Below are 13,415 nucleotides of genomic sequence, written 5' to 3' on the forward strand. Positions count from 1 at the left end.
GACACGTTTCCAGCTTGTAGATCTGCTGCTTTTGAGTTTGAATCCTGAAAAGTAACCGTTTTGGAATTTGGACATAATGAGGTTTCCACCTGACAGAGACGATATCAGGGACTTTAAGCTCCGACGGCTACGGCAGACGGCTACGGCAACCGGAAATGGATCAGCACTCGATAGATAAACCTGCTGTCCCTACAACGGCAGAAGCTACCTTTCCACGTAGTGGCTACAACGTATGCTGCAAAGACACCATGGAACCAAAGAGTTCAGTAAAAGGGGTGGGACCCCGTCGCCGACGGCTGTTTGCTTAACGATTTTTCCGTACTCAGCCTGGCGTTGCTGTCCTGAAAATCGTCTGAGCTTAAAGTCCCTATTATTAGTTGATCCGAGTCCCCCAGGGGTCTATACTTGTCAACTCCTTTTTTCACTCCACACCAATTTCTTCCAATCTACAAGCTTGTTGAAACCGTCAGGTCGCAGTTACTATCAAAACCTCCATCGGCTTGGGGGCGCCCGCTGGCCTGGTGGTCAAGGCGCGTACCATATACTAGGCTATGATGCCTGCTGGCGTCGCCGGTTCGATTCCCGATCCAGACGACCTTTGCCACATGTCATTCCCCATCTCTCTCCCCATTTCCTGTCAGTCTAACTGTCCTATCGAATAAAGGCATGAAAAGCCCAAAAAACAAATCTTTTAAAAAAAAAACCTCCATCGGCTGTCTGTCACGTCACACTTTTCCCTTACTCATATCTCCGCCACCGTTGCCCCTATCCATGCCAAACTTTGCACACACACTTCTTGGCTGCCAAACCACAACCTCCACCCCTCATTTCTCACATGCCCCAGTTCTAGCACCCCCATGAGGCCGATTCTTGCAAAACACATTTTTGGACACTGCTCCTACAGATTTTGCCCTAAAATCACACAAAGCGGTACACAGTATCTCTGAAGGCATGTCATCAACATGGATCTGTCCCATTTCCCATATTCCCTCCTGATTGGCTATCATTGCCTTCTAAAGTTTGTGTATCTCCCGATTAGGGAGTCTTACTGGTAGATCTGCTTTTTGCTGATTGTTTGACACCAGAATAACGACGCCAAGATTCAATGTCGGTTGTGACCCTGATGTTTTTTTTTTCTTTCTTCTTCTTCCATTAAACAGATCATTTTATCAAGGTGGAGACATGTTCGCAAGAAGAAAAGGCTATCATCCGATACGACAAGCATCGCTGAGACCACGCATGAATGCACTGAACCTCTCTGTAATGTTGAAACCGACATGAAGAATGCGTCTCTGCCGAAAGCCTGGACTACTTACGTGATGTCATTGCGCTGGTAGCATCCTTGCAACAGACAGGCGATGAGGTCACCCAGGAAGTCGAAATCCTGTTCTGACAAGGCCTTCTCCAACTCCTAATGGCACGCACGTGCACGCACACACACACACGCACGCACGCGCACGCACACACACACGCACACACAAACACAGAGGAGGGAGACAGCAGAGGGAAAGGTCAGCCAGGAGTTGAACACTTGAACGCTAGCATCCATATTCTGAGAACTTTAGCCAAAAATAGCAGATCTACAAGCTCGTAGATCGGCTATTTCCGGCAAAGAGCTTTGGTGTAGAGGGAAAAAAGAGAACACTAAGTACAGAGAGAAAGGTCAAGTTTATAGTATTGACGGTTCAAGTGGTTAAATATCTGAAAACACAAATTGACATGAATCCAAAATTGCTCTGATGCTTGTGCTGTCAAACGATGAAACTATGGAATCTATGAAAAGGTTGTAGGGGTCCCTGCTCCATCTCTCTCTCAACTAAGGGGTCCTTGGCCTGAAAAGGTTGAATACCCCTGATTTAAACCATTCGATTAGACCTCACCTGATGAATAAGGCATTTCCCATTCACTTATCCAGGCACAAAATTCACTTGTCCGAATAAAAATGAGACATTTCACAGTAATTTCAGTCAGACATTGAAATAGAATGAATAACAAAAGGACGACCCCCCCTTGCTCCCTCCACCCTCCACTCCATAGTATGGGCAGTCCATAGTCTGCATACAGCACAAAGCTGCCAGGAGTGTCACAGAAAAAGTGAAACCAAGTGCTCAAGTTTTAATGAACTTATCTGGAAGGATTTATTACTTGTCCTGGACAACAGGACAAGACTTAATGTCATGCCCTGGAAAAGGACAATCCCTATTATCTGATCTCTATTATCTGATCTCTAAAACAGGGGTTCCTAAACTTTTTTGTCTCAGGGCACCCCATGAACATTTTCTTTCCATCCAAGGTACCCTCACAGTATATCGTCATTGTCGGGTGGACACCTTGTATGTCCAAAACCTTCTCTTTTTGTGTTACTTTAAAAACTTTTTTAAAACAGTGAAAATAGCCAATCTACAAGCACACAACGCCCCACAATGTGAGGCGTTGTGTGCTTGTAGAGCAGCTATTTTCACTACTTGTGTGACACTTTTGTATGATGAAGTATAGGGCTTTTGTTTTACCCAAAAATGTACACATTTGAAACTCGGAGATACGAGGTTTTTGCCTGACAGTGACGATATTCATAATTTTCACTCCCAGCACCTTATATTTATAGCATATTTTAGCGATTATGTTGTGAGGAAAACATTGAGATAATAGCCATTTTGGTTAGAACTGACTGAAAATAACTGTACTTCAAGTTTAAATTCATACTAAATTGTCATTATAAAGTAAATTCCAAAAAATAAAATTCCAAATATTATCGAATTATCTCGCGGCACCCATGGACTGCCATCATGGCACCCAAGGGTGCCCCGTCACCCACTTTGAAAACCCCTGCTCTAAAAGCTAGCAGCACAGTACAAACAACACCAAACTTGTTGTTTTGTTTTTGGGCAGTGCTTCCTGAACCCAACAAAGTTCGTCAAAGAACTTGCCCAAGTTGCCGAGTTAACTTAAGACCGCGCAGAGATCCGATTTAACGTTTGGTTACATCAACCTCCGACGCACTCCGACACAATTTGTCTCTGAGATTTTGACATTTCTGGCAACGTGTGTTATATCTGCCCATTGATGAATTGCCATCAGATTGTGTTTCTTTGCAGTCGCTAGGATCGCGATTATAGAGATTTTTACCTCCTAACCTGAATCTCCTCTGCCAACTTTTCCCGCTGGCCTACTGGTCCAGGCGCATAACACAGGCATCGCCACATAGGCATTGATGCCTGACGGCGTCGCCCGTTCGATTCCCGATCCGGACAACCTTTGCCGCATGTCTCTCCCCATTTCCTGTCAGTCTACTGTCCTATCCAATAAAGGCATAAAAGCCTAAAAAACTATTTATTTTTTCCAAATATTCATCCATTATCTCCAAATATTTTTTATTCGTCGGCTTATGTGTAACCCGACGACTGCGAAAAGGGAGTTCAGGCCAACACGCATACTCTGTGGAATTGTGCAAGTTTAAGAGGCGTTGTTGGCGAGGTAGTCAGCGGGAGGGAGGGGAGGGAGGTAGTGGTCCTCCTCGTAGCTCCAGCGGTTGCTTGTTTGGCTGGAGATGAGGTTCAAGTTCAGCCCTGACCCCCTCCACCCCCCTCCTCCCCACCTCGCCTCGCATTGTGCTTGGGCCATTCAGGTTTTATGAAGCGGCAGTAACCGGCAGAGCAAACTCTAAAGCCGGGGCGGACAGCGGGAGCCAGCCCAGAGCTACAGCAAGCAGCAGCAGCAGCACAGGGACGCAATCTTACACCCACCCCCCCCCCCCCCCCACCCCAACCTGGCTGACCAACCCACACCACTACTACCCAACATGCACCGCTCTCTTCGCCAGGATACCCAAAGGCCCCCGGGAGGGAGGGAGGGAGGGATGGGGTCGAGGGGTAGATATGCAAATGCACAGCGTTCTGTCTGCCAAGTGTCCATTTCACTTAAAAGCCACCCTTTCCCCAGGATGCAAAGCAACCCCTTAAGGCTGAAGATCAACCATGCCCTCTCAGTCACAGAGAGAATCTGGCTGCTGTCTGGCTGACTAACCCTTCCTGGCCTCATACCCCATACTCCCTCTGAAGCCCCTTTTCCACTGCAGGTTTAGCACCACCTACATGGCACTACACCACACCACATAAAAATATCGACATTTTCCTTTACATAAAAGTACCCCTATCGGTAAGAAACAAATTGACCCTTTTAACTGTGATTATAATACAATATAAATTTGTATTACAACTATCCTAATTATAATGCACTATAATGGATTATAACTGATTATAATGCATGCACTATAAAGTATTACTATATATTACTATGATAATTATAATACACTATAATAGATTATAACAGTAACAGAATAGAATCTATTATCATGTATTACAACTATATCCTGGTGGTCTAAATGAAAAGTCAGTGAGTGATCAGTCATTATGAAGTGTTTGCCCCTGTTTGGCCTAGCTCAGACCTACTCTAGATTGGATACTTTTTAGTACGACGTTTAGTACCACTTTCACACCACTCTACCCCTTGTAGTGGAAAACCTGGCTCAAGTAGGCGGTGTGGAGTGGTGTGGTGTTGGGCCATGTCAGTGGAAAAGGGGCTTCTCTCTCTCTACCCAACAACCGAGCCTACTTTTCCCTACCTTCCCTCCCTCTCCCTTCCTCTCGCACAATCCCACCGCTGCGTTATGAAATACCCTTCCCCACTTCTAGGAAGAAACAAAAACACGGGCAGTCCCAAATTAGCTTAGGAAGAAGGGGTCAGCTTTTCTTTTTTTTTCTTCCATTTTTTTATTGCTCACACGCTGGCTCGCTCACGTCCCCCCCTGGTCTGCAGACCGCAAGCCTCTCTCAAGAGAGACCCTGGTGAGCTCAGGGGTCACCGGAGGTCAGCGTACACACCTCCCGGCCACGGAGCAGAGGGAGGGGAGGTTTGGGACGGGACGGAAACCAGGAGCCGACAAGTCAGCACGATGAGAAACAGGAGGGGAGGGAGGCTGAGGGAAAGGAGAAGCTGAAAAACAGGATAAGATAAATGTTTCTGCTCGGGGTTGTAAAGAAAGAGGAGGGGGGCGACGTGGCCTGCTGCTCCGGAGTCAAGCTGCAACAGAAACATACCAGAGGTTCCGTGAGTCAGATAGGAGATAGCTGATGCTTATCTACCCACTCCTATTACTCAAAGACAGCAGGGTTCATTAACTCCTCCGAGCACATTTTCCAATCACCAATTTAAAAAAAGCTATTGATCATTCTCGCTCCTGACACGGATTCCAGTGTGGATCCTCCGTGGAATAATGAAGTGCAGGTTTTTGGAGGAGTGGCGTCGTGCTCCAACAGCGGAACTGTTCAAATCGTTGGAGCTGGTGGGTGTGAAATTGTGTGTGTGTGTGTGTGCGCACGCGTGTGTATGGAGAATCTGGAGACAAATAAATCCATATGGTCGAGCTTTTGGCCGTGTAAGTACCCTGCTGTAATGGAGTAAGATATCTTGTCGTGTCTGATACGTGACCTCCACAAATGACCACCGATGTACTCATTGATTGCTGGGTTGAGCATCATCATCATATTGTATGATATGTACCACAAAAGAGAGTCAATTACTTGGAGAGTGTACAAATGTAACCAAATGGGCCTCTAAGTGTCCATTGTGGTTACATTTGCAGACTCTGTACTTACAAAAGGAACTAGACTGCACTCTGTCAAAGTTGCTCCTTGTGCACTCGTATATGGACTACTTGTGCGCCAGCAGAGCACGCAAGTCTGCGATCGGTGCTGTCTGTATGTACCGGCTACGGGCATAAACACAGACAAACGGGACGCACAGATACTGACGGAAACATACCGAACGCTGTATTGTATTTCGTCACTGTCGAGCAGAAACCTCGTATCTCCAAGTTTCAAATTTGTACATTTTTTCGCAAAGCAAAGCCCTGCTTCATCAGACAAGGCCGTCGCACAAAAGTAGTGAAAACAGCAGATCTACAAGCACATAACGCCTCGCCGTGCGAGGCGTTGTGTGCTTGTAGATCGGCTGATTTCACTAGTTTGAATCATTTTTAAAATGATAAATTCAAAACGAACGTTTTTGGACATAGAAGGTTTCCACCAGACAACTATCGTATTTAATACTTGTGCCCTCGGCTGGCTCAAGTAACACATACTACAGATGATTGTAACGTGTACTGAACCAGAATGCTAGAAGCAGCAATTGAACATGAAAGGGACAAAAACAACAGCTCACACTGATATCGACGATATAGTTTGTTGCGTGTGGTGGCACACTTGCCAAAAACAATTTGAGTGGAATCGCTTTCAAATTCTGTACTGTAGACACACATGGTCTCCACTCCTCGACTGACAACCGAGCCTGCTGCTCCTTTTCTGTCCTCCTTTGAGCCAAGGCCTAGCAACAACTGGCTGGCAGCCGCGTGGAGAATGTGTGCGTGGGGTGGGGGGAAAACGAGATAAGGCAAAGAGGAAAAGGCTGGTGGTAGAGAGAGAGAGAGAGAGAGAGAGAGAGAGAGAGAGAGAGAGAGAGAGAGAGAGAGAGAGAGAGAGAGAGAGAGAGAGAGAGAGAGAGGGTGGGCGGATGGGGGGTTGTCAGGGGAATAATAGAATGTCTCCAGAAGTCCTCTGACTTCACAGCTTGTGGTGCCACATCATAGTTGTCGGGTAGGAGGTGAGGGGGAGAGAACTGAGAGAGCAGAACGAAAGACAGAGACACAGACAGACAGGCAGACAGACAGACAGTCAGAGAGACAGACAGACAGACAGACAGACAGGCAGAGAGACAGACAGGTAGGGGTGGGCGATATGGACAAATACAATATCACAATATTCTTCCAAGCTGTATTACGATGCACAATCTTATCACGATTCTTTTTCATGTTGTTTTTTTATGGTTATTATTCAAGTTACTTAACAGTACAACCACCTAGACGGTATCAGAAACTAAAAGAAAAAGGAGTAACAGACCATTTAGACCAGTGGTCCTCAAAGTGGGGTCCAGTCCAGGGACTCTCTGGGTTCCTTTGGGAGGTCTAAATTGACCCTTAAAAGTATGTAACTCTGACAGTATACAAATGAATCATTTGTATACTGTCAGAGTTGAGGGGAGACCTTGACATTGTAAAGTTTGAGAACTACTGATTTAGACCAAAATATAGGTTTAAATTAATTCTGCAATGAATCTCTGTATTAACAATTCAACAGGATTTTTTATAAGGCTCCCGCAGAACTAAAGACAGACACAGAAAGACAGGTAGGTAGGCAGAGAGACAGACAGGCAGCAGGAGGAGTGGAGGTGGATGACTCTAGGCTGAGTCGTCGAACACGAGGGAGGCTGGTCGAGGAGCCAAGGTGACGATGACGCACCTTTCTGACTCAGCCTCGAACTCGCTCGACCATCTTTGTTCCCTCCGACTGTTCCGCACGTGAAAAGGGTTCACTTTGTTCACTTTACAGTGCCTCGGTGATAAATCTGACAGCCTTGTGCTGCTCTGATTTGTGCCCTTTATGGCATATCGCTTATCCGGCCTTCTTATCTTAAGGCCTTGTGAAGGCCCATTGATCATTAATGCGTAGCGGCTTACACTGTGGCTCTGTATGGAGCCTTCTGCATTGTATTTGCTCACATGTACATGAGTGACTGTGTGTGCCATGTTGGTGTGTTTCTTCTGGGCAGCGTCTTGTGTTTGCTCAAAGGGTACAGCTGTGGCTCTCAAACTTTTTCAGGCATTTGGTCACGGGCCCGCCTCGTCTAAAAACATTGTGCCAGCAGTGACCCCCGCCCTACAAGATTTGTGTTTGTGTTTCAGACTATCAAAAGAAATGCAACCTGTGAGCAGCTTACAGCAGGGTTCTTTAATGTTTTCAGGCCAAGGACCCCTTAGCTGAGAGAGAGAGATGAAGCAGGGACCCCCACGTTCAGATTTCTTAGACAGCTTAGACTTGTTTGACAGCACTGTCATCACATCATGTTGGAGTAATGTGTATTTCTTTCAGACATTTCAGCACTTGAACCGTCAAATACTTAGGCTACTCTTCTTTTCCCTCTACACACCTCTTAAAGTGGTTAAAATTGCTTTCGATGATATATTTTAACTAGGGGTGTAACGATACATTTTAATAGCGATTCGATACATATCACGATACATGGTTGATGATACGATACATGGACGATATTGGTTAATTCATGGCGATACGATACGATTTGATGATTAAATTAAAATCGATATAGTAACTATTTAGCAAAGAAATTAAATCTGTGTGAAAGGTGTGGGATAGTGCAGGTTTTAAAGGGAAACATGCATTATTATGGATATAAATAAGTAAACAAAGTGATTATCTGCCAAATACATGGACATTGTACATTGACAAAGCTGCACCTTGACATGAACCCAGAGATTACACACATTTATCGATAGACCAGTGTAGCTATATGGAAAGTAAAAGTAATGAAACCGCTCCTTTTCATTTTTTCTCCTTAAAAATGCGAAATACAATGCACAAGTAGGTAGTATCGATACAATCGATTCTTTGCACTGCCGATTCGATACGATACAAAATAAAACAATACAATTCGATTTTAGCCGTTTTCATTTCGGTATACTTCAAAGTTAAAAATGATATTTCAATACAGTTACTATACCGTTACACCCCTAATTTTAACACATGTTGCCTGGGGGACCCCACATGGCATCATCCCCCTCAAGAACACTCCACTCCCCGGACTCCACTTTAAGAACAACCAGAGTACAAGCAGTGCGTGTAAGCTGAGAGCAGGGCTCTGGTGCGTATGGAGAGTTCCAGCTGCACACATCTCATCTCACACAGCCCTTAATCAAGCCTGGGTGTTTGTTAACAGCGGCTCCACAGAGGGATCGGCCCAGCCGGATGGATGGATGGCTGTAAGAAAGGCCCAGGCGCAACAACACCACATTAATTCCCCTCCTTTCCCTTTGCCATCCGAGCTGCCGAGTGGCACTTCAAAGGTGGAGCGGGGCGGTGTTAATCCAGGGGGCTCGCCTCGGCTCTGCCGCGCCGGAGCGATCTAGCTTGCGCTCACGCTCAGGGATGGGACGATATGAAAGTGTCATATCACGATTATTGTGACAAAAGAAATCGCGATTTACGATATTATCATGATAATCAAATCAATTATCCTGGTGGCGGAACATTTGCCAAAAAATTGCAGATCTACAAGCTCACAACGCGTCACAACGTAACGCGTTGTGAGCTTGTAGATCGGCTATTTTTTGGCAAAGACATCTGATAGAGTGAAAAAAAAGACTATCAAGTATGTATATTACCTTTTACCAATTATAGAGGGTTTAAGTGGTACCGGATATGCAGCTCGGCAAATAAAAGGTGAATTGATCCCAGTGCATGACGGAGGACGATAATCACGATAAACTAAATCTCCACGATACGATTATCGTGAGTGTTTTTTTATCACGATAAACGATAATATCGCGTATCGTCCCATCCCTACTCGCGCTCCGCCTCCGCTCGACCCAGTCTCTGTGTCTCCCTCTCTCTCCGCTGCCAGCCCCCCCACCGCCCACCCCTCGGCCCCCAGGTTTTTTAGCCTGTGATCAAAGTGCACCTCGTCCCTGATGGATGGGCTCTGCTCTGGCCCCAGAGGCAGCCCTGACAGGGGACCGGGAAGCGGAGAGGAGCGTGACACGGGATCTCTCAGGATCTACACGTGTGTGTGTGTGTGTGTGTGTGTGTGTGTGTGTGTGTGTGTGTGTGGGCACACACTACAGTGAATACAGGAAAACTCAACCTAAAACAAACTCGACCCAAACTCGTTTCCCAATGGGTCTGTGGCCTTAAGCTAGAAGCAGAATAGACCAAAATCAAATATCTGCTTCTGGGGGTCCCTGGAAAAAAATATTTTGCGATGGGGGTCCGTGGCCAAATACATATCATTCTTTTTTTCAGAAAAGTTTTAGGATTTAGAAGACATTTGTAGAATGTGTCTATCAGTGGTAAGGACCCCCAAAATGTGTTTTTGGCCGCGGACCCCATCTCAAAATATTTTGTTCCACGAATGGACCCCTATCGGAAAATAGTTTGTTCCAGGGACCCCCAGAAGCAAAGATTTGATTTTGGTCTATTCTATTCCGTTGGGAAACGAGTTTGCGTCGAGTTTGTTTTAGGTCGAGTTTTCCTGTTGAATGTAGAATGCAAGACACACACTGTTCACCCTGCTGCCCTCCTCTACAGCAGGGGTTCTCATTCTCAAACCTTTTTTAATTTCAAGGACCCCCGGTTTGGTATGCATTAGGCCAACGGAACATCATAACTCATGTACAAATGGACCCATAAGGTCCCCCAGACACAACCACTCTGTTCTACTGATCAAGCTCTTAACCCTACACAGAGTCCATCTCCGTTTGTGAACAGCTAATCTCGGGCACAGTTGGCCCGATAGACGTGAAACCGTGCACACACACTCCCTGGGTGCCAGAGCAGAACCTCTGCCCCAATTGTTTCACATGCACCAGGAGGCAGATTTTTTCAAAAAGCATTTTTGATATTACAGATACAGTATTACTCCAGATTTTGTCGCGAATCGGTCATTAAACCAAATGGATCTGTTGGATTTTTCATATTCCATCACGATTGACCAAGATTGGCTTCCAAAGCTTGCAGGAGTAGTCCGTTTTGATCAAAATACCTCATATCATGAACACAGTGTGCCATTTCCGTGAAATTCTGCACACACAGACATTCCCACTAGGCCGAAAACTTTGTATGCACACTTCTGCCCTGCATTTTCCACATCTGCCTTTTATAGCACCACCAGGAGGCCGACTTATGTGAAACACATTTTTTGATATTACTTCTTCATATTTTATCCAAATATCACACAAATGAGTACACATGAGCATTATCGGCATGTGATCAAGATAGAGCTGTCTGATTTTTCATATTCCATCCTAATGGCACCTTTGTCACATTGGTCTATTATAGCACCACCAGGATGCGTGTCTATATACTATCATTTAACAAAATATAACATAAGAATTGCTGTTCGTATTATTAGTTCTTGCGAAACGTTAACGCACACTAAACACGCTCAGCTTCATGAGTCCACCATCGTGCTCTGAAATCCATCATTTCCTCATTGAGCTGCGGCAAAGCAACGAGAAAGGAGAGAGAGACAAACATGTGGTTCACATGAGTGAGCCGGCTCTAAAGCTCGATTTATACTTATGTGAGCGGAACAGTGGGCAAGAGCACACAAACCCAGCAAGCTGAAAAACTAAACATCCAATGAAATGTGTTTGCTTGTTGAACTCCAATCCAGTAGCCAGATCCCAACATTCAAATGTCTGCCTCCCGTAGCCTACTCCATCATGGCTGAGTGTTGGTGAAATTGGTGACCTGCCGAAATGATGTGACTGTCTTGTGGACTTCACATAATGCTACATTGAGGTCTTGTTCGGACATTGACCAGGGCTTGACATTGGCCGAGTTTCCCAAAGCGATTTTTGCCCATCGTAGCTCACGCATGGTCATAGAGACCAAGCGTTGTTCTGTTTTCCCATGTATTTCCTGGCGTTCCCCATGCGCACCAACCCCATTGAGATAAACAGACAGTGATCGGATAAAAAGGCTTCTTATTAAATAAAACGGAGGATACGGGTAATTATAGAAAGCCGTACCGTATTTAGACAGGTGTGAGACTTTATTAAGCACTTTGTTAGTGGAATCTGAAAGCTGGTGTAGTTGTAGGGGGCTAAATAAGTCGCTCTGCCCAAACCCATGTAAACGTGGTCTCTACGACCATGCATGAGCTACGATAGGCTTACGAAGGGCTAAAACCGCTTTGGGAAACCCGGCCATTAACTTTTTGAGGTACATTTCCCATTCACTTCTCCAGGCACAAAAGTTACTTGTCCGGATAAAAATTTGCCATTTCACAATCATTTCTCTTCTTATTTGACAAATACATAAAACTCCCCTTGGCCCCCTCCACCCTCCACTCCATAGTACGGGCAGTCCATAGTCTGAATACAGCACAAAGATGCTAGGAGCGTCACAGAACAACAACGGACAAGTATATTTTTAACTAGAAGCAGTGCTCTTCCGAGCACAGATCTCCACCAGGTGTGGTATGTTGGTTGTGGGTGTGCATTGGGTGATTTAGGTGGTTATGAATGAGCGGGGTCAAACGCAATCCTAGGTGAGTGGACAAGTTAGCTTCAGAGACAGTGAAGTGTCAAAAAATGTGTTTGTCAAAAAACAGCCTCATGGTGGCGCTATAAAAGGTGTTGTGAAAAATGCAGGGAAAGGGTTTTTCCTTGGCCTCTAGGGAGTGCGCTTACAAAGTTTGAAACTGATCGGTGGAGTTATATAGGTAAAACCACAAATCACCCTGTTATAGCGCCACCATGAGGCTGATTTCAAAAATTTGAAGTGGCATTTCTTCCTCGGCCTAGTGGGAACGTGTGTGCCCGATTTCATGATAATTGCACTTTGCGTTTGGGAGTTGAGGCATTTTGTTCGGCTCAATCCTACAAACTTTGGAAGCCAATCTTAGCCAATCAGGATGGAATATGCAAAATCGGACAGATCCGTGTCGATCACATGACTGTCGAGATACTGCCTACCGATTTGTAGGATTTTTGGACAAAATCTGTAAGAGTAGTGTACAGAAATGTGTTTTGTGAACATCGGCCACTAGGTGGCGCTAGAACAGGCCCATTTGAAAAATGTAGGGCAGAGGTTCTGAATTGGCATCCAGGGAGTGTGTGTGCTCATTTTGGCATTGACCGGGCCAACGGCGACTGAGATTAGGTGCTCACAAACTACGAGGACGCACGGACGGACGCACGCACGGACACACGGATGGACGAAGGGGAAAACATACTCTCCCCCATGACGAAGGGGAAAACATACTCTCCCCCATGCCTTCAGCTGGTGGAGACAATGAACTTGTCCATAAAAATGATTAGTTGTACCGGACAACAGGACAAGCCTTAATGTCATGCCCTACATTATGTGAATTGTCAAGTTCACAAGATATATTTTGGCAGGACACCAATTTCACTGTAACACACTGCCATGCTGGAGGACAGAGGTGGTATGAAGGCCGATATTAAAGGTATTGAGATGTGGCTTACGGCTCGTACCCCCAGCCACACACAGCACAGGCCATCCTGCAGAATGCAGAGAGCAGGATCATTGGGAGCAGAGGCAGTCTGTCCAGATGTGTTGTGAACTTGTAGATCGTCTATTCTAAGAGAAATCTCTGAACAAAATGTCAAAAATGTAGAATTTTGTATTGGAGGTCCCTAGCACAAGATATTTTCAGATGAGGACCCGCACTCCTCAGAGAAATGCATATTAATTTGGAGGTCCTTGACATGAACATGTTTGAGAGCCAACTAATAAACTTAAGAAACAAGCGACTGTGCAGGA

At 45.5% G+C, this 13,415-nt stretch overlaps 1 protein-coding gene across 1 annotated transcript in view; it reads right to left on the reverse strand.

Annotated features, from left to right (window-relative positions):
- The window catches only part of cecr2 (CECR2 histone acetyl-lysine reader), a gene marked incomplete at both ends in the record, with an annotated part of 113,478 nt that overhangs the window by 67,626 nt on the left and 32,437 nt on the right, over positions 1–13,415 (reverse strand). The window contains one exon of the mRNA XM_080737023.1: positions 1,317–1,411. Within this exon, the coding sequence (XP_080593149.1) occupies positions 1,317–1,411 (95 nt within the window). The remainder of the gene's footprint in view (positions 1–1,316; positions 1,412–13,415) is intronic.

The sequence above is a fragment of the Nannobrachium achirus genome (assembly GCF_963921795.1).
Source record: "Nannobrachium achirus genome assembly, chromosome: 11".
NCBI lineage: Eukaryota > Metazoa > Chordata > Actinopteri > Myctophiformes > Myctophidae > Nannobrachium > Nannobrachium achirus.